At 44.9% G+C, this 27,062-nt stretch overlaps 1 protein-coding gene across 1 annotated transcript in view; it reads left to right on the top strand.

The window, feature by feature from the left end:
- The window catches only part of KHDC4 (KH domain containing 4, pre-mRNA splicing factor), a gene marked incomplete in the record, with an annotated part of 2,214,276 nt that overhangs the window by 1,729,152 nt on the left and 458,062 nt on the right, over positions 1–27,062 (top strand). Inside the window, 1 exon segment of the mRNA XM_044080154.1 lies at positions 20,355–20,608. Within this exon segment, the coding sequence (XP_043936089.1) occupies positions 20,355–20,608 (254 nt within the window).

Below are 27,062 nucleotides of genomic sequence, written 5' to 3'. Positions count from 1 at the left end.
CCTTTCGAACCGGCTGCTACCTGCGAGTTAAAGTCTGTCTTGGAAAACGGCTTTCCTGATAGCCATTACATCAGCCAGACGAGTGTCAGAGATTCAAGCCCTCTCCATTAAACCATGTATTTAATTTTTCATAAGGACAGAGTCTCTCTTCGACCTAACCCGTTCTTTCTCCCTAAAGTTACATCTACTTTTAATCTCAACCATTCTATTGAGCTCCCAGTGTTCTTCCCTCAATTTTCGAACAAGGCAGAGTTTAGATTTCATCAACTGGATGTGCACAGACAATTGCGATTCTACCTACAACAGGACCAAACATCTACGAAAGTCTGACCAGTTTTGTTTTCTTTTCAGACAATACAGCAGGATCCTCTATTTCCAAGGTTACCATTTCCAGGTGGCTTGCTAATTGTATTTCCTTTATTTATTCTTCAGCAGGAAAAACTCTACCATTTCCCGTCAAGGCTCACTCTGCTAGGGCTGTTTCTGCGTCTATCGCATATGCCAGATTATCCTTGGACGATATTTGTGCTGCAGCCACATGGCCTTCCCCCATACCTTTGTTACTCATTACAAACTGGACGTGGCCTCTAGGGGTCGGGCTTCCTTTGGTTCCACAGTCCTCAGGAGTATCTTTTTTTGAGCCTCCCAGGATAGAGGTGCTGGGGACGCTGTCCCGTGAGTAAGAATGTAGGTGAGATTGGACTACATAACATCAAGAAGTTATGTACTCACCATAACGTTCGATGTATGTAGTCCATCTCGCCTCACATTCTTACGTACCCTCCCACCTGCCCCCTTCCTGGAGGATCTGGAGGTTAGGTTTGGTACTAGAGTACCCTTCAGTAGTAGTTTTTCTCTTACCTCCTTGGTAGATGTTCATCGTGTTACCCTGCTGCAGTCATCACACTTGGGTTATCCTGCCATCAGGCGGTCCCGCAGTCGGCCCGAATTCCAAAGTCTTGGTCCGGCGTCGGTTGCTGTTGCTTCTTCCCTGACGTCAGTGCGCCAGGGGTATATAAGAGGCATCCAATGCCATTTTCTTCTGTCTTTCTTGCCACGCGGTGCCCGAAGCAGAAGCAGTTCTCAAGTGCCGGTCGGCCGACACCTGAGATTTTCGATTTGAATTTCAGTCCGAAGTCTTCAATAAAGCTAAGTACCCCATTGGGGAACATTTTCTTGCCTCAGTCCGATGTCAGAAAAAGTTAACAATTGCATTTCTTGTGGGAAGCAAATACCTCATAAGGACTTCCATTCCTATTGTATTCCTTGCCTAGGACCAGACCACGACGTCACAGGTTGTCTGTTTTGTGCTGGGTTTAATAAACGAACTATCAAACGCCATTTTGACTTCGCACGGCATTACTTTGGTAGGAAATGTAATTATATCATGCCGTCGGAGCAGCCGATGACCGCCATACATAAAAAAACGCAAAGATAAGGACAGGCAGCCTAGGAACAAGCCAGACTCCGAGGCCTCTGCTGGGCCTGTTGCCGGTTCCCCGGTTTTCAGTGAGGCACCTACGCAGCCCCTGACGACCGCAGAACTGGAACCCCAGACAGCTGTGGATTCCCAAGCTGAGCCTACTAGACCGATGCAGCCATCTTCCGACACCGGAGCAGAAGTAGATCCCGGTGCAGTGGAAACAACTTCGGTTGCAGAAGGTGTCTTCAGACCGACTACACTCACCATTAAATCTTATGCTAAGCTTAAAACTCCTTTAAAACCTAAGAAGACTGTACATCAGTCTACAGTTCAAGGCCTCATGCCTAAGAAACAGATGCTTAAGATGGCTGAAGATTTGATTACCCTAAACAGGGGTTCCCATCCCCCTCCTGATAAAAGACCAAGACCAGAGGAGGATTATAGGTTCATAGGTTCATACTAGACTATCTGCCCTAGGGCATTTATAAGCCTAGTTATGCTTCCTCTGACCAGGTTTCACTTTCCTCAGATTCTTCTGAGGTACAAGATTACACTTTCCCCCCTTATGAAGACTCTGATGCTGAAGACTGTATTCCCTCAGCATCTCCCCCTGAAGACTACTCCTTTGGGGAAACTTTACATACTATGAGGGAACATTTCCACTGGGAAGGCCAGGACTACTCTGATTCTAAGAAAAGGCTCCGAGAGTTCCTTTTACTACCCCAGCACAGACCTCTTGCTATCCCACCTGTTTTAGATATTGTGGATGATGTTTACTTGGAGTCTAGTGTAAATCCAGACTCTCTACCTCCTGCTCCAGCCAAACCAGACAGATACTACAGAGTGCCTGACTCTCACAAATTCCTTTATAAAAGCCCTGTGGCTGACCCAGAAACAATTTCCCAGGGTCCTAAGGGAGCTAAAGCTTCTATGGCTAAAAATCCTGTGCCCTCTGAAAGGGATTCCAGAGCCCTAGATAGATGGGGAAAGAAAATATACACCTCAGCAACTCTGGCTATGAGAGCATTAAATTGTCAGTTTCACATGTTGAAATATCAGCAGTTCCTAATGTCTCAGTTAAAACAAAAAAAATGAGCACACGTTCTGAACCGTCTGAATTCAAGGAAATGCAGGATCTGTTGCTTGCAGCTGAACAGATGGGCAAACATACTTTATAATGCGGATTTGACTCATTGGAAGCTTCCTGTAGAGCAGCTGTTACTGGCTCTGTCATACGTAGACATGCATGGTTAAAAGAACAAACCCTTCCTGATCATGTTAAAGGAAAATTATTGGATGCACCTTTACAGCAGGATGTATTATTTGGTGTCAAAGCAGAAGAGGTTTTAAAGAAAATGGAGGATAAGGCAAAGTCTATGCAAACGGTCAAGGATTTTTTGCAGGTACAACTCCCTCATTTCAGCAGAAATTGGCCAACAAAAAAACAGGTCCTTTCCAGCTTCTGACAGATCACAGAGGGGCAAATACAGATACCCAAGGGGGCAGAGGTCAGTCACAAGGCCCTTACAAACCTCACCAATGGGGTACTGCTACCCAGAAAGGAGGAGAAGACAGGCCCCAAGCTAGCAGAAGACAAACACAATGACTCATTCCTCAAACTACCAAGCAAATCTCTCCTGACAGCTCCCTTGTTAGGAAAATTAGCATTTTTTTGCAGACAACTGGCACATCATCACAAAAGACAAATGGGTTCTAAACATTGTCTGTCAATGATGCAGATTCCACTTTCATACCTTACCAAGGATAAAAGGAATGCCAAACCTGCCACCAAATCAATGGTCAGAGGCACAAAAACAAATTACAGCTCTCATGGACATGAGAGCCATTCAACGGATACCTACACAGGGGCAAGGACAAGGATTTTACTCAAGACTCTTCCTAGTCCCAAGAAAGGACAAAGTATGGAGACCCATTCTGGATCTTTCAATTCTGAACACCTATCTGCAAGTACCAAAATTCAAGATGCTAACACTACAGCAGCTTCTTCCCATGCTGGGCAAGAATGCTTGGCTAGTAACTTTGGACCTCAAGGAGGCATACCTGCATGTCCCTATCAGACAAAATTGCAGAAGATACCTCCGCTTCATTGCAGGTTCAACGCATTATCAATTCTCTGCACTGCCCTTTGGCTTATCTACTGCGCCCAGGGTCTTCACAAAATGCCTGGCACCAGTAATTGCATACTGCAGACAAAGAGGAATTCAAATATACCCATACCTGGACGACTGCCTTATTCAAGCAGAAAGCAAGGACATTCTTTTAAAGCATCTGGCATTTGTCAAACACCTTCTAAGTTGCCTAGGGTACACAGTAAACGAAAAGAAATCAAAACTAGTGCCCTCACAAAACATAATATTCCTGGGTGCCAGCATGAATACAACGGCCCAGATGGCTTATCTCACGCCAGACAAGCAACAACAGCTGACTCAATATTTCAAAATAATGGCAACAAAGGCCAAACTCCCTGCAAGAAAAATTCTGCAGGCCTTGGGATTCATGGCATCTTGCATACTACTAATACCATTTGCAAAACTGCATATGAGGAAATTACTATGGTACCTGAAAAGTGTATGTACTCAGCACAGCCACAGCTTGGAAACAATGATACCACTCATTCCCTGCCTTCAACAGGAGTTTCTGTGGTGGGCACAGGCATGTCACCTCAACAATGGTCAGCCTTTCACCTTACCCACAGCCAGGCAAACTATGACAACAGATGCATCGGACTATGCCTGGGGAGCGCACATGGCAGGACAGTGCATTCAGGGCAAATGGACTACAGATCAGAGGCATCTGCATATCAATCAAAAAGAAATGCTAGCAGTACAGAATACCCTAACAGCTTTCAAGGACCTTTTAGACCCAGGACAACTAATAATAAAGACGGACAATACCACAGTAATGTGGTACATAAACAAGCAAGGGGGCACGCATTCCTACCCTCTATGCAGGCAAGCAATGACCTTGTGGAACACTGCACTGTCTTACCAGGTTCAATTACAAGCACAATTCCTGCCAGGAAAGAAAAACACATTGGCAGACGACCTAAGCAGAAACATCATGGATCCACACAAATGGAAACTAGATCCACAAGTATTTGCAATGATAGCTCAAAAATGGGGATGCCCAGACATAGATCTGTTTGCAAGCCCCCACAACTACCAACTTCAAAAATTTTGCACAAGGACATTCCATCCACTAGCTTGGAAAGTGGACGCCCTCTCATTCAGTTGGAAAACATTAACAGCGTATGCCTTCCCCCCACTGCCTCTTCTAGCAAAGGTACTGCTGAAAGTCAGATTAGAGAGGCCACAAATGATACTCGTTGCACCAGACTGGCCACGCCAGCATTGGTATCCTATTTTAAAGAACATGGCCCACTGCCCTCCATGGATTTTGCCACAAATTCCTCACCTGCTCACCCAGTGAGACAATCAGATTCTACACAGCCAACTCAAGACTTTAAACCTGGCTGCATGGCAAATTACCTAAACAACCAGCCAACGCCTCTATCCAAAGCTGTTATGGATGTCATTCTGGAGGCCAGGAGGCCCAGCACCAGGAAAACCTATGCAGACAAATGGAAAAGATTTTGCGCCTGGAACCAGGCTAAAGGCCAAAATCCCCTTGATCCAAACATTCCTCAGATTCTACAATATTTAACTGAGATGTTGCACAAAGGACTTTCCATTTCGTCTATTAAGATCCACGCCTCAGCAATTTCAGCTCATTACAACACGCATCCTCCTTTATTCTCACATCCACTCCTAAGAGAGTATCTCAGAGGGACTAAGAACATAAGACTGCCAAGGAGAGCACCAACACCTACTTGGGATCTCAACTTTGTTCTGGAAAAGCTTACACTGACACCCTTTGAACCAGCTTTTTCAGCTGATTTAAAATGTCTTTCATGGAAAACTGCCCTGCTACTAACAATAAACTCAGCTAGAAGAGTCTCAGAGCTACAGGCACTAATGGCAGTGGAACCTTTCCTCATTTTTCATCAAGACAGAGTCTCTCTACGAGCTAAACCTTCCTTTATGCCAAAGGTGGTATCCAGTGTGGCCCTAAACCAAACCATTCATTTGCCCACCTTTTTCCCAAATCCCCAGAACAAAGGAGAAAGACTCCTGCACTCTTTGGACATTCATAGGCAATTATGTTACTACTTGGATAAAAGTAAGGCTTTCAGAAAAACTGACCATCTCTTTGTAGCCTATGCTACAGGATCACAAGGAAAAGCTATCTCAAAACAGACTATTTCTAAATGGATTGGACATTGCATACGTTTCTGCTACACGCATCATGGGAAACCGTTACCTGCTAACATTAGGTCCCACTCCACCAGGGCTACAGCTACATCAGCGGCCTTTCTCAGGGAGTGCCAACCAAGGATATTCTGGAAGCAGCAACTTGGAGTTCAGTGCACACCTTCACCAAACACTATCACTTACCTCTGTATTCTAAGACTAGAGCTGGTTTTGCCACTGCAGTATTGCAGGGCCTACTAGCGTCTTCTAACCCTGTTTGATTCCACCTCCTATCCTTAGCTTTGGGATTCAACCCAAGTGTGATGACTGCAGCAGGGTAACACGATGAACATAGTACAGTTTTGTACCTACCATAAATGTAGATGTTCGAGTGTTCACCCTGCTGCAGTCCAGGTTACCCTCCCTCCATCCCCTCTGAACTAGCTGAACTTCTCTACCACTCTATCCTCTACCTCTGTGGTGTATTTGCTTGTGCCTAAAGGTATTGTTTTACTTTTATCTAGCTATATGTATAAGAAAATGGCGTCTGATGCCTTTTATATACCCCTGGCGCACTGACGTCAGGGAAGAAGCGACAGCAACCGACGCTGAACCAAGACTTCGGAATTCGGGCTGACTGCTGGACCACCTGACGGCAGGATAACCCAAGTGTGATGACTGCAGCAGGGTGAACACTCTAACATCTACATTTATGGTAGGTACAAAACTGTACTTTCTACATTGTAGTGTTTGTTGTGCATGGGGTGTGTTTGTGGTTTTGCAGCAAACTAGATCTGGGGTTATGAAGCAGTGCAGCATGGGATACCTGCTTGGCCCAGCCAATGAGAGACTTCGAGCTAGTAAAAAAATTGGCAGAGTCTGAGCCGATATTCGGCTCTGAACCCGTGAGTAAGAATGTGAGGCGAGATGGACTACATACATCGAACGTTATGGTGAGTACATAACATCTTGATGTCCTTCAAGGATGCATCTGCAGTCCTTACAAATGGGTTGTCCTGTCGTCAGGCAGCCCTTCGGTCGGCCGGATTCCAAAGTCTGGGTCTGGCCTCGGCTGGTGTCGCACTTCACCCGACGTCATAGCTGCAGTTATTCGGGTATAAAGGCATCAGCCGACGCCATTTTCCTCAGTCTTTCTTGCCGCGTGGCGCCCGAAGCAGAAGCTGTTCGCAAGTGCCGGTCGGTCAGAACCAGAGATTACTACTACCAAATAATTCTACGATGACTTCTAAAAAGCGAAGTACCCCGTTGGGGACTCTTTCTTGCCTCAGCCGATGTCAGAAAAAGTGAATAACTGTTTAACTTGTGGGAAACAAATACCTCATAAAGATTTCCACTCTTACTGCTTACCTTGTCTAGGCCCAGACCACGACGTAGCAGCTTGTCTAGCCTGTGCTTCTTTTAACCGGCGGACGCTTAGACGTCGGTCGGAATTTGCTGAGGAGTTTTTCGGCTCAGATTTTGCTTACATTATGCGGTCGGATCCTCCTACTACGCAAATATCTAAAAAGTGCAAGGAAAAGGACCGACACTCGCGGTCCGCGGTTTCGGCCGAAACCGCGGTTAAGCCGACCACGAGTGTCTCGGTTTCGGCTGAAACCGAGCAAGCGGTTCTTCCTTCAGCCGAAAACTTACCTCCTACCGAGGCCTCTTCCAACCTGGTGGAATCGGCTTCTGAAATTCCACCTGCTCTTGCAGTTTCTCAGGAATTATCTGACACTATTCCCTTGGATATTTCTACCCCTGCACGTGGAGCTGCTAAGCCACCTGCAACCATGTCCATTAAGGCCTTTGCCAGGGCTAAAGCAGCTAAAACTACTAAATCTGTGCCTGTTAAGACCCCCTCTCACAGGCCTAGCTCTAGTTCACAAATGCTTAGTCTAGCAGAGGATCTCATTTCTTTAATCCGGGGATCCCAACCTCAACCAGACAGGGCCTCTCACCCACCTCCAGAGAAGAGGCCTAGAGCAGAGCCCCCTGAGCCAGTTTTCTACAGATTATTCCTCTGATGACTCAGATAATACAAACCCTCCAGAGGCTCCTTTCTCCCCGTATGAAGACTCTGATGCTGAAGAGTCCATTCCTTCTGCCTCTCCACCTGAGGAATTTTCCTTTAGGGAAACCTTACATGCTATGAGGGAACAATTTCAGTGGCAGGGTCAGGATTTTTCAGACTCCAGAAAGAGGCTTAGAACTTTTCTGCATTTACCACAACACAGGCCTTTAGCCATACCTCCAGTCCTTTCTGTTGTAGATGATGCATTTAATGATGCTTGTACTGCTCCTGATTCACTACCTCCGGCCCCTGCTAAGCCCGATAGGTACTACAGGGTCCTGGACACGCATTACCATTTGTATAAGGCTCCTTTTGCAGATCCCGAGACTATCTCCCAGGGACCTAAGGCTGTAGCAGCTACCTCTGCCAAAAACCCCCTCCCTCTGAAAGGGAATCCAGGTCCTTAGAGAGATGGGGTAAAAAAGTTTACACTTCTGCTACTCTTTCAGCTAGGGCCTTGAACTGTCAGTTTCACATGATCCAGTATCAAGAATTTATGCTAGACCAGTTAACCAAAAAGCTGTCCTCAGATGAATCATTAGACAAAAATCTGTTCAGGAAATGGTACATAACATACAGCAAGTCAGTAACCATTCCTTAAAATGCGGCTATGATGCACTGGAGGCTTCCTTTAGATCAGCCATGACTGGCACAGTTATCAGAAGGCATGCATGGTTAAAAGAGCAGGCCTTACCGGACCATGTCAAATCAAAACTACTAGATGCTCCTATGGACAAGATCAATTTGTTTGGCTCTCCTGCACAACAGGTGCTGAAGAAGATGGAAGAGAAGGCAAAATCTGTCCAAACAGTAAAAGATTTTTTACAGGTCCAACCTCCAAGGTTTAGCAGGAATTGGCCCTCCAAGAATTGGTCCTTTCCAGACTCCTCCAGAGCTCATAGAGGCAGAAATAGGCGTTCAAGAGGCAGAAGTCAATCCAGGGGTGCCTACAGGGGACGCCAGTGGCAGGGTAACAACCAGCGAGGTACAGACACAGCCACCAACACTACTACAGGACAATCACAGTGACTTGGCTCTGGCACCGCCTACCAGGGAACAACTAGAAGCACCCTTAGGCGGGAAGCTAGCGTTATTTTCAGCAAACTGGCATTGCATCACAAGAGACAAGTGGATTTTGCAGACAATAGACCAAGGTTATAGGTTTCACTTCCATACTCTTCCAGGGAAGAGAGGAATGCCAAACCTACCTCCAAATCAAAAGGCAGAAGCTCTAAAACAAATAACTCAATTATTAAGGATGAGAGCTGTGGAAAAGGTACCATCTATGGAGCAAGGACAGGGATTTTACTCCAGACTCTTCCTGGTACCACGAAAAGAAAGCAAATGGAGACCTATTCTCGACCTGTCCGCTTTAAACACATTCTTCATTGTTCCAAAATTCAAAATGCTGACCCTACAGCAGCTTCTTCCCATGCTGGGCAAGGAGTCTTGGCTGGTAACTCTAGATCTCAAGGAGGCATACCTGCACGTCCCCATACGACCAAATTGCAGAAGATACCTCAGATTTCTTGCAGGATCAGAGCATTATCAATTCTCAGCATTGCCCTTTGGCTTATCTACTGCGCCCAGAGTGTTCACGAAATGCCTGGCATCAGTAATTGCTCATTGCAGGCTTCAGGGAATCCAAATCTACCCTTACCTGGACGACTGCCTGATACAAGCGGACAACAAAAACAAGCTAGCAGAAGACTTGAAAAGGGTCATTTACCTACTACAAGCCCTGGGATATACAGTCAATATAAAAAAGTCAAGGCTGATACCATCCCAAAGGATAACCTTTTTGGGTGCAGAGCTGGACACAGCGAAACAAATGGCATTCCTAACAGTAGAAAAACAGGAGCATCTCCCTCTCTACTTCTTGGCATTAACAAAGCAGAACCATCTAACAGCAAGAAAAGTTCTGCAAGCCTTGGGTTTCATGGCATCCTGCATAATATTGGTTCCACATGCCAGACTGCATATGAGAAAGTTACAGTGGTACCTAAGAAATTTATGGTCTCAGCACAAGCACAGCCTGGAAACCCAAATTCCAATAATTCCATGCCTGAAGCAAGAATTCCAATGGTGGGCTCAGGCCTGTCAATCAAACAAAGGACTGCCCTTCCACGACACTCAACCCAGCCAAACCATCACAACGGACGCCTCAGACCTCGGTTGGGGGGCCCACATGCTGGACAAGTGTATACAAGGTTTATGGTCTCAAGACCAGCTACACCTACACATAAATCAAAAGGAAATGCTGGCAGTAAAACTGGCAATTCAGACATTCAGACCATTTCTTCAACAAGGTCATCTGTTGATAAGGACAGACAACACCACAGTTATGTGGTACATCAACAAACAGGGAGGCACACACTCGTACCCTCTATGCCGGATGGCAATGGACCTCTGGAATGTGGCCCTGAGCTACAACATTCAGTTACAAGCAATTTTTGTACCAGGAAAAGAGAACATTCTGGCAGACATACTAAGCAGAACTACCACGGATGCCCACGAATGGATGCTGCATCCGGACATCTTCAAAACCATTACGAGAAAATGGGGACTCCCAGAAGTAGACCTATTTGCATCCCCACTCAATCACCAACTAAAGAAATTCTGCACAAGGACATACCACCCACTTGCTTGGAAGGTGGACTCCCTATCTTTCAGTTGGAAAAACCTGACAGCATATGCATTCCCACCACTGCCTTTGATGCACAAGGTGCTATTGAAGATCAAAGAGGACCGTCCAAGGATCATTCTGATAGCTCCAGACTGGCCAAGACAACATTGGTACCCATTACTGAGGAGCATGTCTCGGGAACAAATATGGCCCCTGCCCCTAGTTCCCTTGCTGTTAACACAGAACAACTACAACACCCTGCATCCAAACCTGAAAACACTGCAGCTGACTGCCTGGAACATTGCATAAGACCAATTAACCCAAATTTATCACAAAGGGTTAAAGACATTATCTTGGAGGCTCGCAGACCCTCAACAAGGAGAAATTATTCAGCAAAATGAAAAAGATATCTCATTTGGAGTACTACAAAAGGAGAAAATGTGTCACTGGTAAACATAGCCAACATCCTGGAAACTTGGCAAAGCTCTTCCACAAAGGCCTGTCCTATTCTTCCATTAAGATTCATGCATCAGCTATTTCAGCAGAATACGACTTGGATCCTCCAGTCTTCTCACATCCTCTACTCAGGCAGTTTCTGCGAGGAATTAAAAATGTAAAACCACCTAGGAAGCCACCATTGCCAGCATGGGACTTGAACTTTGTGCTAGAAAAATTGACACTCCCTCCTTTTGAACCCGCAGCAACAGCAGGATTACAATACTTATCATGGAAAACTGCTTTCCTGCTGGCAATCACTTCAGCGAGAAGGGTATCTGAGCTACAGGCATTAATGGCAGTACAGCCCTTCCTGATCTTCCATCAAGATAGTGTCCATGAGAACAAATCCTACTTTTATGCCTAAGGTGGTCTCCAGAGTATCCTTAAATCAGGCTATCCACCTACCTACATTCTTCCCCAACCCACAGAACAGGGGAGAAAGACTGTTGCACACCTTGGATGTACATAGACAATTACGCTACTACCTGGACAGGACCAAGGGCAGTAGAAAAACTGACCAGCTACTGGTAGCATATGCAACAGGAATGGAAGGAAAAGCAATTTCAAAACAGACAATCTCTAAGTGGATAGGAAATTGCATTAGATTTTGTTACTCCTACCATGGGAAGAAAACTCCAGAAAACATCAGGCCTCACTCTACAAGGGCTACAGCCACTACCACAGCTTTTCTACGAGGAGTGGCTACCAAAGACATTTTAGAGGCTGCTACTTGGAGCTCCGTGCATACATTTGCCAAGCATTATAATTTACCTCTATACTCTAGATCCCGAGCAGGTTTTGCCACTGCTGTTTTGCAAGGGATCTTAACTACACCATAATTTTATTTCTCCTCCTCCCCAGTTTGGCTATGGTATTCTACCCATTTGTAAGGACTGCAGATGCATCCTTGAAGGACATAGTACAGTTTTGTACCTACCATAAATGTAGATGTCCGATAGGAATGCATCTGCAGTCAGGATTACCCACCCTCCTTCCCCTCTGTGGTACTCCTAGGGTATTTGCCCATCTTGTAGCTAGCTGGGGAATCTATTATGGTGTATTTGTTTGTATATATGTACATACATGCTTATATTTTGTTTGCTCTCTCCTATTTGGAATCATTTGCATTTATCCAATTTTAGCCTTCCTAGAGGGCACCTGGCATCTGGGGCAAGAAACACTGAGGAAAATGGCGTCGGCTGATGCCTTTATACCCGAATAACTGCAGCTATGACGTCGGGTGAAGTGCGACACCAGCCGAGGCCAGACCCAGACTTTGGAATCCGGCCGACCGAAGGGCTGCCTGACGACAGGACAACCCATTTGTAAGGACTGCAGATGCATTCCTATCGGACATCTACATTTATGGTAGGTACAAAACTGTACTTTTCAGTCCCAGGGGACTCTCAGAACTAAGCAGTGGGGGGCCTCCACTTCCAAGTCTGGGAATAATAAGACTCCCCCCATGGTAAACTGTCTCAGTGACTTCCTTTTAAAATTTCCAAGCACTTATCAACTTGACTGCCCCTTTGGGGGGAAAGATTACTCTTCATGCAAAGAATTGGAAATTCATTACCCAGGACAAATAGGTTTTAAATATAGTGTCCCAGGGATACAGATTTCACTTCCACACGTTGCCAACACCAAGTGGGTGGCCGGACCTACCCCCAACTTTCTCTCTTAAGTATGGGGGCTATGCAACTGGTACCAGAAGAGGAAAAGGGACAAGGTTCCTACTGGAGACTTTTCCTGGTACCCAGAAATGACAATTCATGGCGTCCTATCCTGAACCTTTCTACTCTAAACACCTTTTTGGAGATTCCAAAATTCAAGATGCTGACACTCTACCAATTACTTCCTGTGCTAGGCAAAGATGCCTGGTTGGCAACACTAGATTTAAACGAAGCATACCTGCACATCCCAATCAGGGAATCTTGCAGAAAATACCTACACTTCAAAGGAGGCTACATACACCATCAGTTCTCTGCACTGCCCTTTGGCTTATCTACTGTGCTCAGGGTATTCACAAAGTGCCTAGCTCCAGTTATTGCATTTTGCAGGCAAAGAAATATTCAAATATACCCATACCTGGACGATTGTCTTAATTTGGGCAGAAAGCCAGGACATACTTTTGAATCCTCTGGCCTTTGTAAAAATGGTTCTAACTTGTCCGGGATGCACCATAAACGAAACGAAATTACATCTGAAACCTTGTCAACAAATTATATTTTTGGGAGCAAGCTTGAATACAACTTCCCAGATGGCTTGACAACCTACTTCAAACAAGTGGCCACAGAAATCCTATCTGCAAGACAAATACTGCAAGCCTTGGGGTTCATGGCCTCCTGCATTCTTCTAATTCCATATGCAAGACTGCATATGAGGAAACTACAGTGGTATCTAAAAAGCCTATGGTGTCAACATTCTCAAGACCTAGAAACAATGATTCCTATTATACCTTGCCTACGCCTAGTGTTGGGCAGAAGCCTGCCACCAAAACAAGGGACTGCCTTTCACACCAACCCCTGCCGCCCAAATCGTAATAACAGATGCATCAGACTATGCATGGGGGGCTCACCTGGTAGGGAAGTGCATTCAAGGCAAATGGAACCCAAGTCAAATGCACCTGCATATCAATCAAAAAGAAATGTTAGCTGTACAGAATGCTCTGACAGCCTTCAAGGACCACATTCTTCCAGGACAACTAATGGTAAAGATGGACAACACCACTGTTATATGGTACATAAACAAGCAGGGGGGGGTACACATTCTTACCCCATCTGCAGACTAGCCATGGCATTGTGGAACACAGCCTTGAGCTACCAAGTGCACCTACAAGCTCAATTCCTGCCAGGAAAATTAAATACACTGGCAGACAGACTAAACAGAAACCTCATGGACCCACACGAGTGGAAACTGGAACCAAGAATTTTCAGCATGTTGACAAGCAAATTGGGGAGCCCCAGATATAGACCTGTTTGTCTCTCCCCAGAACTACCAATTGGACAAATTTTGCACAAGGGCTCCCCACAAACAAACCTGGAAAGTAGATGCGCTGTCCTTCAGCTGGAAAAAAACTATCAGTCTATGCCTTTCCCCCTCTGCCTCTGCTCTCCAAAGTACTACTAAAAATCAAACAAGACAAACCAAGGATGATTTTGATTGCTCCAGACTGGCCGCGCCAACACTGGTACCCCCTCCTGCGCAGTGTCTCACGGTTATCTCCATGGCACCTGCCTCAGACTCCTTTCCTGCTGTCTCAGCAGGAGAACCAGTTTCTGCACCCTCAGCTTCCAACACTGAACCTTGCAGCCTGGCTAATTACTTAATCTCTCCTTTACCATCCCTCAGCAAACCTGTGATGGATATCATTTTAGAGGCAAGGAGGCCTAGTACTAGAAAATCTTATGCTGAAGAAATGGAAAAAATTCTGTGCCTGAAACCACTCTGAAGGCATCAGCACAGTAGCGCCCAATTTACCTCAGATTTTACAATACTCAACTGAGGTGCTTCACAAAGGCCTGTCTTTTTCCTCCATTAAAATTCACGCCTCAGTCATTTCAGCTCATTATAACACAGAACCTCCCCTCTTCTCTCATCCACTGCTCAAGCAGTTCCTCAGAGGGTCCAATAATTTGAGACCACCCAGGTGAGCTCCAACCCCAACCTGGGACCTTAACTTTGTCTTAGAGAAACTCACTCTACCTCCTTTCGAGCCAGCTGCTACTGCAGACCTAAAATTTCTTTCTTGGAAAACAGCTTTCCTTTTGGCAGTCACTTCGGCTAGAAGGGTATCTGAATTACAGGCCCTTATGGCAGTGGAGCCTTTCATCATCTTTCATGCAGACAGTGTCCCTCAGAACCATTCCATCCTTCATGCCCAAGGTGGTATCCAGTGTGGCTCTTAATCAGTCCATTCATTTGCCAACCATTTCCCAATCCACAGAATAAAGGGAAACGGATACTGCATTCCTTAATGTGCACAGACAACTTAGATTCTACTTGGACAGAACTAAACCTCAAAGGAAATTTGAACAACTGCTGGTGGCATTTGCTGCAGGGGCAGAGAGGAAGGCTATTTCAAAGCAAACCATTTCTAAATGGATAAGCCATTGCATTCATTTCTGCTATAAGCACCATGGAAAACCTATCCCCCAGGGGATCAGACCTCACTCCACCAGGGCTGCATCTACCTCTATAGTTTTTCTCAGAGGCGTCCCTACCAGGGACATCCTAGAAGCTGCTACCTGGAGTTCTGTACATACTTTCACCAGGCATGGTCATTTGCCAATTTTCTCTAAATCCAAAGCTGGCTTTGCCACTGCAGTCTTCCAGGGCCTTATAGCTGGCCCTAATGCTATCTAAATTCCTCCTCCCGACCATAGCTTTGGGAATCTACCCAAATGTAATGACTGCAACAGTGAAACACGAAGAATGTAGTACAGTTGTGTACACTTACCATAAATGTAGATGTTAGAGTGTATTCACTGTTGCAGTCCTGGTTACCCTCCCTCCAGCCCCCTAGCTTCTTTTGGCTATACCTCTACTTTCCTTTACTATGCTTAAAAACCTTTTTGGTGTATTTGCTTTTTTGTTGGAGGTATATCTTTGTGCTTTTATGTTTAATTGCTTCCCATTAAGGGGGCACCTGACATCTGGGGCAAGAAAAACTTATGTAATGGTGTCGGCTGCATGTTCTATACCCCTGACAACCTGACGTCATGGAAGAAGGGACAGCAACCGTCGCAGGACCTAAGACTTAATCAGGCCGACTGAGGGCTACCTGCAAGCAAATAACCCAAATGTAATGACTGCAACAGTGAATACACTCTCATCTACATTTATGGTAAGTGTACACAACTGTACTTTCTGTAGCATTCTCTGAGTCCTCTGGCCTTACACATTCTGTCAGAGAAAAACAGCAGCAGGCAAACTAAGCAGATCCTAGACAGAACTCCATGAGTCAAAATGCTGTGTAGATTTCTTTCTTGACTTGATCCAGATGTGGGGAATGCCATGTAGGTCTGTTTGCATCCTTTCAAAATTTACAGCTGAAAAAAATTCTGTTCAAGATGTCCTTGCAACCATTCTTGGAAGACAGATGCTCTTTCCTCATGGTCTGGACAGTCCCTGTATGCATTTCCACCCTTTCCAATGATTCCCAACGTACTTATAAAGATTCAGAAAGAATTACCAAAGATCATTGTGGAAACCTCCCTTTAACCTTGGGAAAGTTGGTTCTCCCATTTAATAGAATTGGCCGAGGGCAAATATCACAGGCATTCTCGCACACTGGATCTGCTCCCATAGCATCAGGAGCAAATGTACATCCCAACTTGGAGCAATTGCAACTGACAGCCTGGCTGATACTATTTTGATGCCTTTTGGGAACTTGTTCCATGATGCTGTACAGCAGGTATTTAAGGAAGGAAGAAAACATACCACTAGAATATCTTATGTTTACTGGTGGAAGAGGTTTTCTAGGTGGTGCCTAGCCAATACCTGAGGTCCTGAAAGGGTTTCGGCCCCTCTTGTTTTGAAATGTTTGTGATCTATTTAGACATGGCTTGTATGCTTCTATTGAAGTGCACATTGCGGCTGTTTATGCTTGTCTTACCCATGGATCCCCCTCTCTTGTTTTTCTCTGTAGTCATACCGGTTATGAAAAGTGTTACATGCGAGACCCCCGCGAAAGCAAATCCCTTATCCCTGGGATATCAACTCTGTTTGTGAAAAATTGACCTTGCTTACTTTAGAACCTACCTCTCGGGCTGATTTACTGTTCATTATTTGGAAAACTGTTTAACCATTGCTCTGACATCTACAAGGTGAGCCTCTGAGCTTCAGGGTGTCACGGTGAGCCAACCCTGTCTGATCTTTCACAAGGATAGGGATTGTGTTGCTCATTAACCCATCATTGTTGTATAAAGTTGTTTTTGAATTTATTTTAAATCAAGCCCACAATCTACCAGTGTTGTATCCTGATCCAGAAAACAAGGGAGAAAAAATTCTACAGACTTTGGATGCGCACAGGGAGCTCAAGTACTTCCTTGACAGAACGACGCCCTTTAGAAATGCTGAACAGCTGTTTGTCTTCCATATGCAATTCAAGAAAGGTCAACCTGCCTCTGTGCAAGCTATTGCATGACAAGTGCCCTCTGCTGCTGTTTTTTGTTGCCCATATGGTAAGTACCTTCCAAGCAAGGTTAAGGCTCACTTGAGTAGGGCCTTTTTCTCTTTGATGGCATATTAAAAAAGAATGGACTGTAGAAGCATTCTAGAGGCAGCAACCTAGTCCTCTATTCATACCTTCACAAAGTGTTACAGACTGGAGTACTTTTCAAACTTTAGAGCAGGCTTTGCTAGGACCGTTCTCTAGTGACTCCTGGATCCTTATCCTTCAACCTCTCAGGTAGGGTAAGCTTTGAGAAGCTACCCAGAATGTCAGCAAAGCAGTGGGAATGATTAACCTAGTACAGTTTTGTGTGACCTACTTGTAATAGATTGAATTCCTCGCTATTTCAGTGGCAGCACCTGCCTGCCATTCTCCAGATTGTGCATTGTTGAGGTGGGTTTCAACTTCTCTGATTCAGTTGTTGGATTTGGTTTTTGTATGTGTGTGTTTTTGACTAGCCACAGATGTACTCTTGCTAGATGATTCTGGCTTAAGGTACTTTTCCTCTCCTTTGTGGAAGCGAAAAAGCCTGAACAATACACTTCCTGTGACAGTTAAAGGCTTCTCAGGATATGCTAAGCCAGTCAGCTGTCACAGGAAGAGAGAGGGAGGGGAGTCTGATCTTTTGAAAGCTGGGCTTTTCTGGGTTATCTTGGCAGGTATCCCAAAATGCCACTGAGGCTGGGGGAATTCCAGCATCTACTGTTACAGGTAAGTAGGACATGCACAACTGTACTTTCTTCCCTGCTAGTTTAGATTCTTAGAGGATATGGATTTTCCAGATCTTGAGCACTTCTTGGGGAACTTTTCAGCTCTAGCTGACTGTTAAAGCTCCCATTGACTTCATGAGGGGCAGGATACAAGTGTGGCATGGGTGTACAAGAAAGAAACAAAGGTGGCATGGGGGGGCACCACTTTATACTAGGTACATGAAGATATCAGTGGTTAAAGTGATGTCAGCATGTAACAGTACACAGAAACTTCACGGTGTCCACATTATAGGGTATAAAAGGAAGATTTGTTAAATACTTAATAGTTCTGATGATGTCCAAGTGGATGGACGAAAACGCTTAACTCTTGTTTTTTTTATTTTTAATAAACTGAGTGTAATTTAAATTCCTGACTTGTGGACACCATACAGTTTTTGTGTATCATTACTAGTTGGTTGTGTTGAATGGATTACACATATTTGTGTTTTTTCTGATGTCAGCATGGCTATGAGGGAAGAATGCTGTGCTCCAAAAGCTATGTCAGATATCAGAGGCAGCAGAGATTTGTTAAGAGTGTGCAGCAACGACCACACTGCTGTATGGCAAGATGGCTATGCATCTGTACTTGGAAATGTTAAGGAGCATGTAGCATCTTTCCAATCACATTAGTTTAATTTTGTATTTCATATTCAGCTATATCGTAGTTAATGAAGTTACAATTTTTTTTTCTTGTAATATAGAATATTTTTTTATTTTTCTTATGTATGTCAGTGTGCCCATACCAGAAAGTATAGATTATATTTTAATGTTTTATTTTCTCGGGTCTGTTTGCTAGTGTGTTCAAAATAAAGTAATGTAAGATAGTGTCCTGGATTATGTGCACATTGACAAATTGTTCTGGGGAAACAGTTTTTCAGATGTTAAAGACATTTGTTTGTATTGTGGTTTAAGTACAGTGGCATTTCATAGTATCATTTTTACTGAATATTTTTTTACAGGGAACTATGGTTCTTTCCTAACAATAGGGTAATACTGAATTGTAGTAGCTGGTGTATTGTGAGATCGCAAGGTGTTAGTGTTTCCATTTCTCGCCTGGAATAGGGTATTTCTCTAAAAATATTAGAAAGGGGTCATCCTTGTCAGATAAAATGCACAAGATGACTTTGTTAGTGTGACAGTTTATGGTACTGGGCTAAGTTAAGCTCTGTGAGGTTCTTGCATCAGATGTCATATTTCATATTTCTGATTGCTGTGGAATGTGGAACTTTTATTGCATGCCCCCCATCAAGTCATTCCTCAGCCACCTGTAGATAGTGTAGTGTCTGATTATCATCCAGGCGACCGTGACAGTGCTGTATAGTCTCATTGACATCACAGCATGCAAGGCATTTTATCATTGAGTACTTGTGTCTACCGCCAAAGCTGTCTGCCTCCCTCTCTCTCTGCGTAAATGCTGTCCCACATGTGCTAGTGAGGGCTAACATCACTGCTTAGGCAGCCATGTGGTTTCTGCTATCTAGTTTGTGGGCCTGTCATTACAGGAGGGGTGTGAGCTGGGCAGGAACCACCATTCCTTCCCACTCCCCAGTACTGGTATACCCATCCTCCTTGCTTTGTGGTCTCAAGCACCCAAAACATTAGCCAAGCAAAGATTGTTGTCAAGGCTTCATCCTTCAATGCCACTGCTGCAGATGCAGAACTGTGTTGCAGCCTGTGACCACTAAGTTATAATTATGTTCCTTTCACATGAACCATTTGTATTTTAAGAGTGTTGCTAATGTGCTGTTTCAGTTAGGCTTTTTGTTAAAAAGTTTATGTAACTTTTTTTTTTTTGCGTTTAATAGCAATTTGATTGTGTATATACACTTCAACCTCTTGGTCTTGGTCTTGTCTTCCCATACTGTTTCTGTTAATTTTGATGCTTAGCTTACACAGTAGTATTAGGGCTGGAATGATTAGTAGACCAGAACCAAACATTTCTAAGAATTAAATCCTAGGCTGAGCTGCATTTTTAACACATGGAAAATGAGTACGAATATTCATAGGAATGTAGGATCAATGCTTAGTGCTTGCCTCCCAAATCAACAAGACCATGCATATGATGATCCTGATAATTTTGCCTCTGCCCATCCAATCAAGACTAGTTGTAAAGGTAGTCAGTGTTTATTTGCTAATGTAGATTGAGGTCCCTAGTACAGGTGCTGTTATTGCAAAGGTACAGGAGGTCAGAGAAGTTCGGGTCTTCAGTGGCTTGAAAAATGAGACAAATCACTTCAGAGTAGCCAGTAAGCTACAGAATATAGAGAGAGTTGTGCTAATCTGTCATGATAAATGAACTTACAGCCTTTAATTTTCTTAAGTCTCTGGAGCCTTTCCAGTTTAGTGATATGTTTGGATTTGTGTCTACCAAAGGAAATGGTAATTAGAAATTGATGTCTAGTAATGGAACAGTACACTTCCTGTCCTGTAAATGCCAAAGACTATAAAACTGATTATATTGTTGCTGTTTTTCTGTGCTTAGTAATATTCTGCCATAAGGTATGTACGTTTTCTAGATAAACTTTTTTGTCATTGCAGGTTATCCACAAACAGCAGTTTTGAATAGTGTCCTACCGCAAGTGCCATATTATCCTACCAGTGGATATCAGTCAAGCTTCCAAGTAGTCCCACCAGTTCATCAACCAGTTCAACCACAGTATGGAATGCCTGGTGCAGTGCCTGCTCCTGTTGTACCAACGCTTGGCGCAGTTAGCGCAGTTTCAGTTACAGTCCCTCCTGTTCCAATCCAGTACCCAATACCTCAGGTGCAGCAAGTGGTTACAGCAGAGCAGGTATAATATACAGTGTGCAAAAAAATGTAAATGTCAGTTTTGCTTCTCAAGGCAAACGTTCTATGTTTGCAAAACTTGCTCAACACACTTTAAGGTGGTCGTGAATCATTTTTTCAAGCAGTTAAGCTTTCTGAATGTTAAATGGGATTGCTTTTCAGAATTCTGAAGGTACTCAAGTCTTTATTTGGGAGCACAAGTTTAGTAGCTGTCAAGTAGTATGCTAAATTTTGCAGATCTAATCTCTACTGAAGGCGCTGCATTGTTTGAGAAAATGCAGTTGGACAGATTTCTGTTGACAGGTGATAGAAGTTGATAAATTATATAACAGTGTTTATTTCCTTTTTGGCAACATTGTTGAAAAATATTTACTTTTAATCTAATAGAAAACCTGATGGCAAGTTGATATTGCTCCTTCATAATAGATATTGGAAATGTCCCATGCTGGTAGAGTTGCCAGATCTTTCATGATCCAGTCTTGTACACTGCAGTTGAGGGGGACTGATCTTCATAGGTAGACTTCTGACATTATCACAAAGCTTTCCTAAGCTTGAGGTCTTCATCTCACTCCCATAATCCAGCTCTACTGGCCTTATTATCTGGTCTGATTTGCTGCCTTTTAGCATCAAGACAGATCTTTCTGCTGGTCAACCATTTCAAATTTAAGAGGCCTTTTAATCCTGCTCTGTGGGAGACTAGTGCTTTTCCTCGTAGTTCTTTTCTTAGAGGATAGTCACTCACTTAATCTGCCAGTGTTTTACAGTTTTTTGTCTTTTACAACTTTATTAAACTGTTTCCAGCCCTCCTTTGGTCTTGTTTTGTGCCTAAGGTCATTCTCCAGTACTGATTTTCGTTTTCTTACTTTCCACTTTCGACATGATGTTGGCCTTTTCCCAAGTTACATACAGTTATTTGTTGAGGGCTTAATGGTGCCTTTTTAGTAAGTTGTTGCTTTGCAGCAGTTATTGATACACTGATTTGATTTGGTTTTGGCTATTTTGTTTTAGGTAGAAAGGGTAAAGATGTGTGCTAGATGCCAGATTGAGTATTTTTAGCATTCCCCCCCCCCCCCCCCGGACAAGACCCTGTTGGGGTAAAGGACCTCTTGTCAACTACTGTCACAGAAGTGGCCACAGAGGAGACCTCCGTGATCAAATCTGCTAGATAAGAATTCCAAGAACAGTAGATCATGTAGGAAAGCAAGCCTGTGGGTAACGTCCATTCTCAATCACACTCCTCTACTTAATGCACACAACAACCCCTGCCCAGACCATGTCAAATCAAAATTGTTGGATGCCCCCTTGCACAAAGATAACTTATTTGGCAGTAAGGCAGAAGAGGTCTTAAAAAAAGATGGACGAAAAAGCAAAATATCTGCAAACAGATTTCTTACAGGTCCAGCCCCCTGGGTTCAGCAGACATTGCCCCTCCAAGGACTGGTCCTTTCCTGCTCTGAGTAAACAGGGCCAGCCTAGGCCCCATGGAACCAGACCCCCCAGACAGCAGCCCCAGGGAGTGCAGAGATCTAAGCAGTGAACTACCTCCACTTCAAAACCTTGGAGTTCTAAGCCCACCCCCTTATGTTAAGAACTCACAATGACTCACCTCCTCCCGACCTCCCCTCTCCCCACCTTCACTTACCCCTAGGAGGAAAACTCTCCTTTCACTCAAGCACCTGGGCCGCTATTACCAAGGACCAATGGGTTCTGAACATTGTCTCAGGATTACAAATTCTCCTTCCACACCCTTCCAACCCCAAAAGGGTTCCCAGATCTACCACCAAATCAGTGGGTAGAGGCTCAAAAGCAAATCAATTTGTGCTCTCTATGAGGGCAGTAGAACACATTCCTGCAGAACAGATGGGCCAAGGCTTCTACTCCAGACTTTCTGTTAGACAGAAAAGAGGGCAACTGGCACCCCATCCTCGATCTATCCATTCTAAACACCTTCCTGGTGATGCCAAAATTTAAAATGCTCAACCTCCAGAAGCTGCTACCCATGCTCTCCAAGGATGCTTGGCTAGACATCCTAGATATAAAAGAGGCCTACCTCTACATTCCTATCAGGGAATCGTGCAGAAAATATCTCCGCTTCAGGGCAGGATCTCAACACTTTCACTTCTTTGCGCTTCTTTTTGGCATATCTACTGCTCCCAGAGTTTTCACAAATTGTCTAGCTCCAGCCATTGTCTTTTGCAGACAAAGAAGTATTCAAAGTTACCCATACTTAGACGACTGCCTTATTCAAGCAGACAGCCAGGAAAAGCTGCTCAAGCACCTGGCTTTTGTAAAGACCCTACTAACCTCGCTAGGGTACACAGTCAATGAAAAAAAATCCAAACAGGTGCCCACCCAAAGGATACTCTTCCTGGGAGCAAGTCTGGACACAGCATCCCAGATGGCATACCTTACACCAGAGAAACAAATTTTCCTGACAGCCTATTTCTCTCAACTGGCCACCAGGCCCTGGCTGTCTGCAGGGAAGATCCTGCAAGCTCTGGGGTTCATGGCATCTTGCATACTACTCATTCCATATGCCAGACTGCATATGAGGAAACTTCAATGATACCTAAAGAGTCTTTGGAGTCAACACACTCAAGACCTGGAAACTCTTCTACCGATTATTTTTTGCCTCAGAAAGGAATTTATTTGGTGGGCAATAGCATGTTCCCACAACAAGGGACTGCCCTTCTCCCCACCCCCCGCTGCCCAAACCCTCACCACAGATGCATCAGACTACGCTTGGGGTGCACACCTGGACAGCAGGTGCATACAGGGGCAATGGAGCCCACAGCAAATCTGCCTGCACATCAGTCAAAAAGAGATGATGGCTGTGCAGCATGCCTTGATAGCTTTCAAAACCATTCTCTCTTCAGGGGCTTTCCTGATCAAAACAGACACGACTGTGATGTGGTACATAAACAAGCAGGGAGGGACTCACTCCTACCCTCTGCAGGCTGGCCATGACCCTTTGGCTCACAGCCTCTTCCATTCCTACCAGGCTCTATCATCTCACTGGCAGACCAATTAAGCAGAAACCTTTTGGACTCTCACGAGTGGCAGCTCAACAGAAGTACCTTCACCCTAATAACTCAGAAATGGGGAACCCTGAAGGTCGACCTCTTTTCCTCCCACACCAACCATCAGCTCAGCAAATTCTGCACCAGGGAGCATCACTGCATGGCTTGGAAAGTGGATGCCCTGTCCTTCCCCTGGGTCAGTCTCTGTCTATGCCTTTCCTCCCCTTCCTCTCATCCCCAGTGTACTGCTCAAAATAAGGGAGGAAAAACCAAGGACCATTCTTATAGTTCCAGACTGGCCCCGACAACACTGGTACCCCGTGCTGCGCAACCTGTCCCCGCTGCCTTCATGGCATCTTCCTCAGATTCCAAGCCAGCTGACCCAGAGAGAAGGGGAATTCATGCATCCCCAATTGCAGACACTCAATTTACCAGCTTGGCTTATTCCCTAACCCCGAACCAATCTGCCATCCTCAGTAAACAGGCTCTGGATGTTATCTGTGAGGCCAGACGTCCTAGCACCAGAAAGTCTTGCACAGATGAATGGAAAAGGTTCTGCGCCTGGATCCAGACTAAGGGCGCCAATACGGCACATCCCTCCGTCCTCATCCTGGACTACTTCACTGACCTACTACACAGTGATCTCTCTCCTCTGTAAAAATTCATGCCTGTGCTATTTCTGCTCATTTTCCCACTGAGCAGCCTCTTTTCTCACACCCTTTAATCAAACAGTTCCTCGGAGGGGCTAGCAACTTGAGGCCCCCCAGAAGGGCACCAACACCAGCTTCGGACCTTAACTTTGTCTTGGAAAAGCTCACCCTGCCTCCTTTCGAACCAGCTTCTTCTGCAGAGCTAAAATTTCTCTCCTGGAGGACAGCATTCCTTCTGGCCTAAACTTCAGCCAGAAGAGTCTCTGAGCTGCAAGCACTCATGGCTTTGGAACCCTTCGTCATCTTCCATGCAGACAGGGTATCCCTCAGAACTAACCCATCCTTCATGCCCAAGGTGGCGTCCAGTGTGGTTCTCAACCAATCCATTCATTTGCCCACCTTCTTTCCTAATCCTCAAAACAAAGGGGAAAGGATTCTTCATTCTCTACATGTGCACAGACAGCTCAGATTCTATCCGGACAGGACTAAAGCCTTCAGAAAGTCTGATTATTTGCTGGTTAGCTTTGCTACAGGGCAGAAGGCAAAGCCAGCTCCAAGCAAACCATTTCCAAATGGATAGGACACTGCATCCATTTCTGCTCCAAACAGCATGGAAAGCCTCTCCCCAAGGGGGGTCAGGACATGCTTCACCAGAGCAACCTCCACCTCTGCAGCTTTCCTCAGAGGAGTCCCACCAGTGACATCCTGGAGGCTGCCACCTGGACATTTGTTCACACTTTTACCAAGCATTACCACCTGCCTCTCTTCTCCAAATCCAGGGCAGGTTTTCCCTCTGCAGTTTTGCAGGGCATCCTAGCCAGCCCCTAGTTTCCTTAACTACCTGCACCCATTTCCTCAGCTTTGGGAATCAACCCAAATGTGATAACTGCAACAGTGAAACACAAAGAACATAGTACAGTTGTGTACACTTAGCACAAATGTAGATGTTCAAGTGTATTCACTGTTGCAGTCCTGGTTTCCCTCCCTCCATCCCCCTTCTCTTTCTTCTTTTACCATTCTTCCTTGTTGTTCTCCTTTCCTTACAAGGGACATATTGGTATTTTTTTCCACTGGCAGGGATGATGATTATGTTTCACTGTTGCAGTCCTTACATTTGGGTCATCTGCTTGCAGGTAGCCTTCAGTCGGCCTGATTATCAAAGTCTTGGGTCCTGTGTCGGTTGCGCGCTCATCTTCCATGACGTCAGGTAGTTAGGGGTATAAAGCATACAGCCGATGCCATTACATCAGTCTTTCTTGCTGTGCCGTGCCCAAAGCAGAAGCAGTTCGCAAGTGCTGGTTGGCCGACTCCTGAAATTTTCGTTTTCGAGTTTCAGATCCGAAGTCTTCAACAAAGCTAAGTACCCCATTGGGGATCCTTTTTCTTGCTCTAAACCGATATCAGTAAAAGTTAACAATTGTATTACTTGTGGAAAGCAAATACCTCATAAAGATTTTAATTCGTACTGCATTCCTTGCTTAGGCCCAGACCACGACTTCCCTCGCTGTCAGTTTTGTGCCTTATTCAATCCTCGGAACGATTCGTCGTTGGTTCATTTTCGCATCTAACTATTTTGGTACTCTGTTCAATTATCCAGGAATGGCTTTGGTAAGCCACCCGACTACTGACATTCCGAAAAACTCAGATATAGACAGAGACAGACCGCATAGATGATGATCGTGTTTCACTGTTGCAGTCATTACACTTGGGTTATCCTGCTGGCAAGGCTACCCTCAGTCGGCCTGAATTCCAAAGTCTAGGTCCGGCGTCTGTTGCTGTCGCCTCTTCCCTGACGTCAGTGCGCCAGGGGTATAAAAGATGCAGCCGGCGCTATTTTCAGTCTTTCTTGCCACGCGGTGCCCGAAGCATAAGCAGTTCGCAAGTGCCAGTCAGCCAACTCCTGAGATTTTCGTGTTCGAATTTCAGATCCGAAGTCTTCATTAAAAGCTAAGTACCCCATTGGGGAAACTTTTTTCTTGCTCCAGCCCGATGTCAGAAAAAGTTAATAATTGTATTTCTTGTGGGAAGCAAATACCTCATAAGGACTTTCATTCTTACTGTATTCCTTGCCTAGGCCTTGACCACGACATTGCTAGTTGTCTGTATTGTGCTAGATTTAGTCAATGCACTATTAAGCGTCGGTACGATTTTGCATTACACTATTCTGGCAGAAGATTTAATTATACGATGTCGGACAGCCATCCGACTACCGGAATTCACAAGAAACGCAAAGAAAAGGACAGGCATCAGAGGTCCAAAACCGACAACGAGGCTTCTTCTAAGCCAGTCACCGGTTCTCAGTGAGGTGCCTTTGCAGCCCTTGACTCCCGCTACTTTAGACCCGCAGGCCGCTACCAACTCCCACGTGGAGTCGCCTAGGCCACTGGAGGCTCAAGGTATTGGAGCTTCTGAGACTGTTCCCTCAGATGGGTCTGGAGCCGCTGAGCAGGCATCAGCTTCTGAGGGTGTTTTCAGACCCAACTCAATTATACATTAAAACGACTTCAGCTTCAAAGGCAAAAACTAAAGCACCTTTAAAGACAAAGAAGCAAGTACAACAGCCTCATGGACAGGCCTCCATGCCCAAAAGACAGATGCTCAAAATGGCCGAAGACTTAATTACTTTGATCAGGGGTTCCCATCCCCCACCTGATAAAAGGCCTAGGCAAGAGACAGAATATGAATCTTCAGATCAGGTTTCCATTTCATCTGATTCCTCTTCTGATCAGGAATATTCTCTTCCTCCCTATGAGGATTTTGATGCTGAAGAATCTATCCCTTCAGCCTC

This window comes from Protopterus annectens, chromosome 8.part0 (genome assembly GCF_019279795.1).
Source record: "Protopterus annectens isolate FY-2018-M chromosome 8.part0, PAN1.0, whole genome shotgun sequence".
In the NCBI taxonomy this organism is placed as follows: domain Eukaryota; kingdom Metazoa; phylum Chordata; order Ceratodontiformes; family Protopteridae; genus Protopterus; species Protopterus annectens.
The sequence above is the reverse complement of the archived record's forward strand: the minus strand, read 5'-3'. Positions and strand labels throughout refer to the sequence as shown.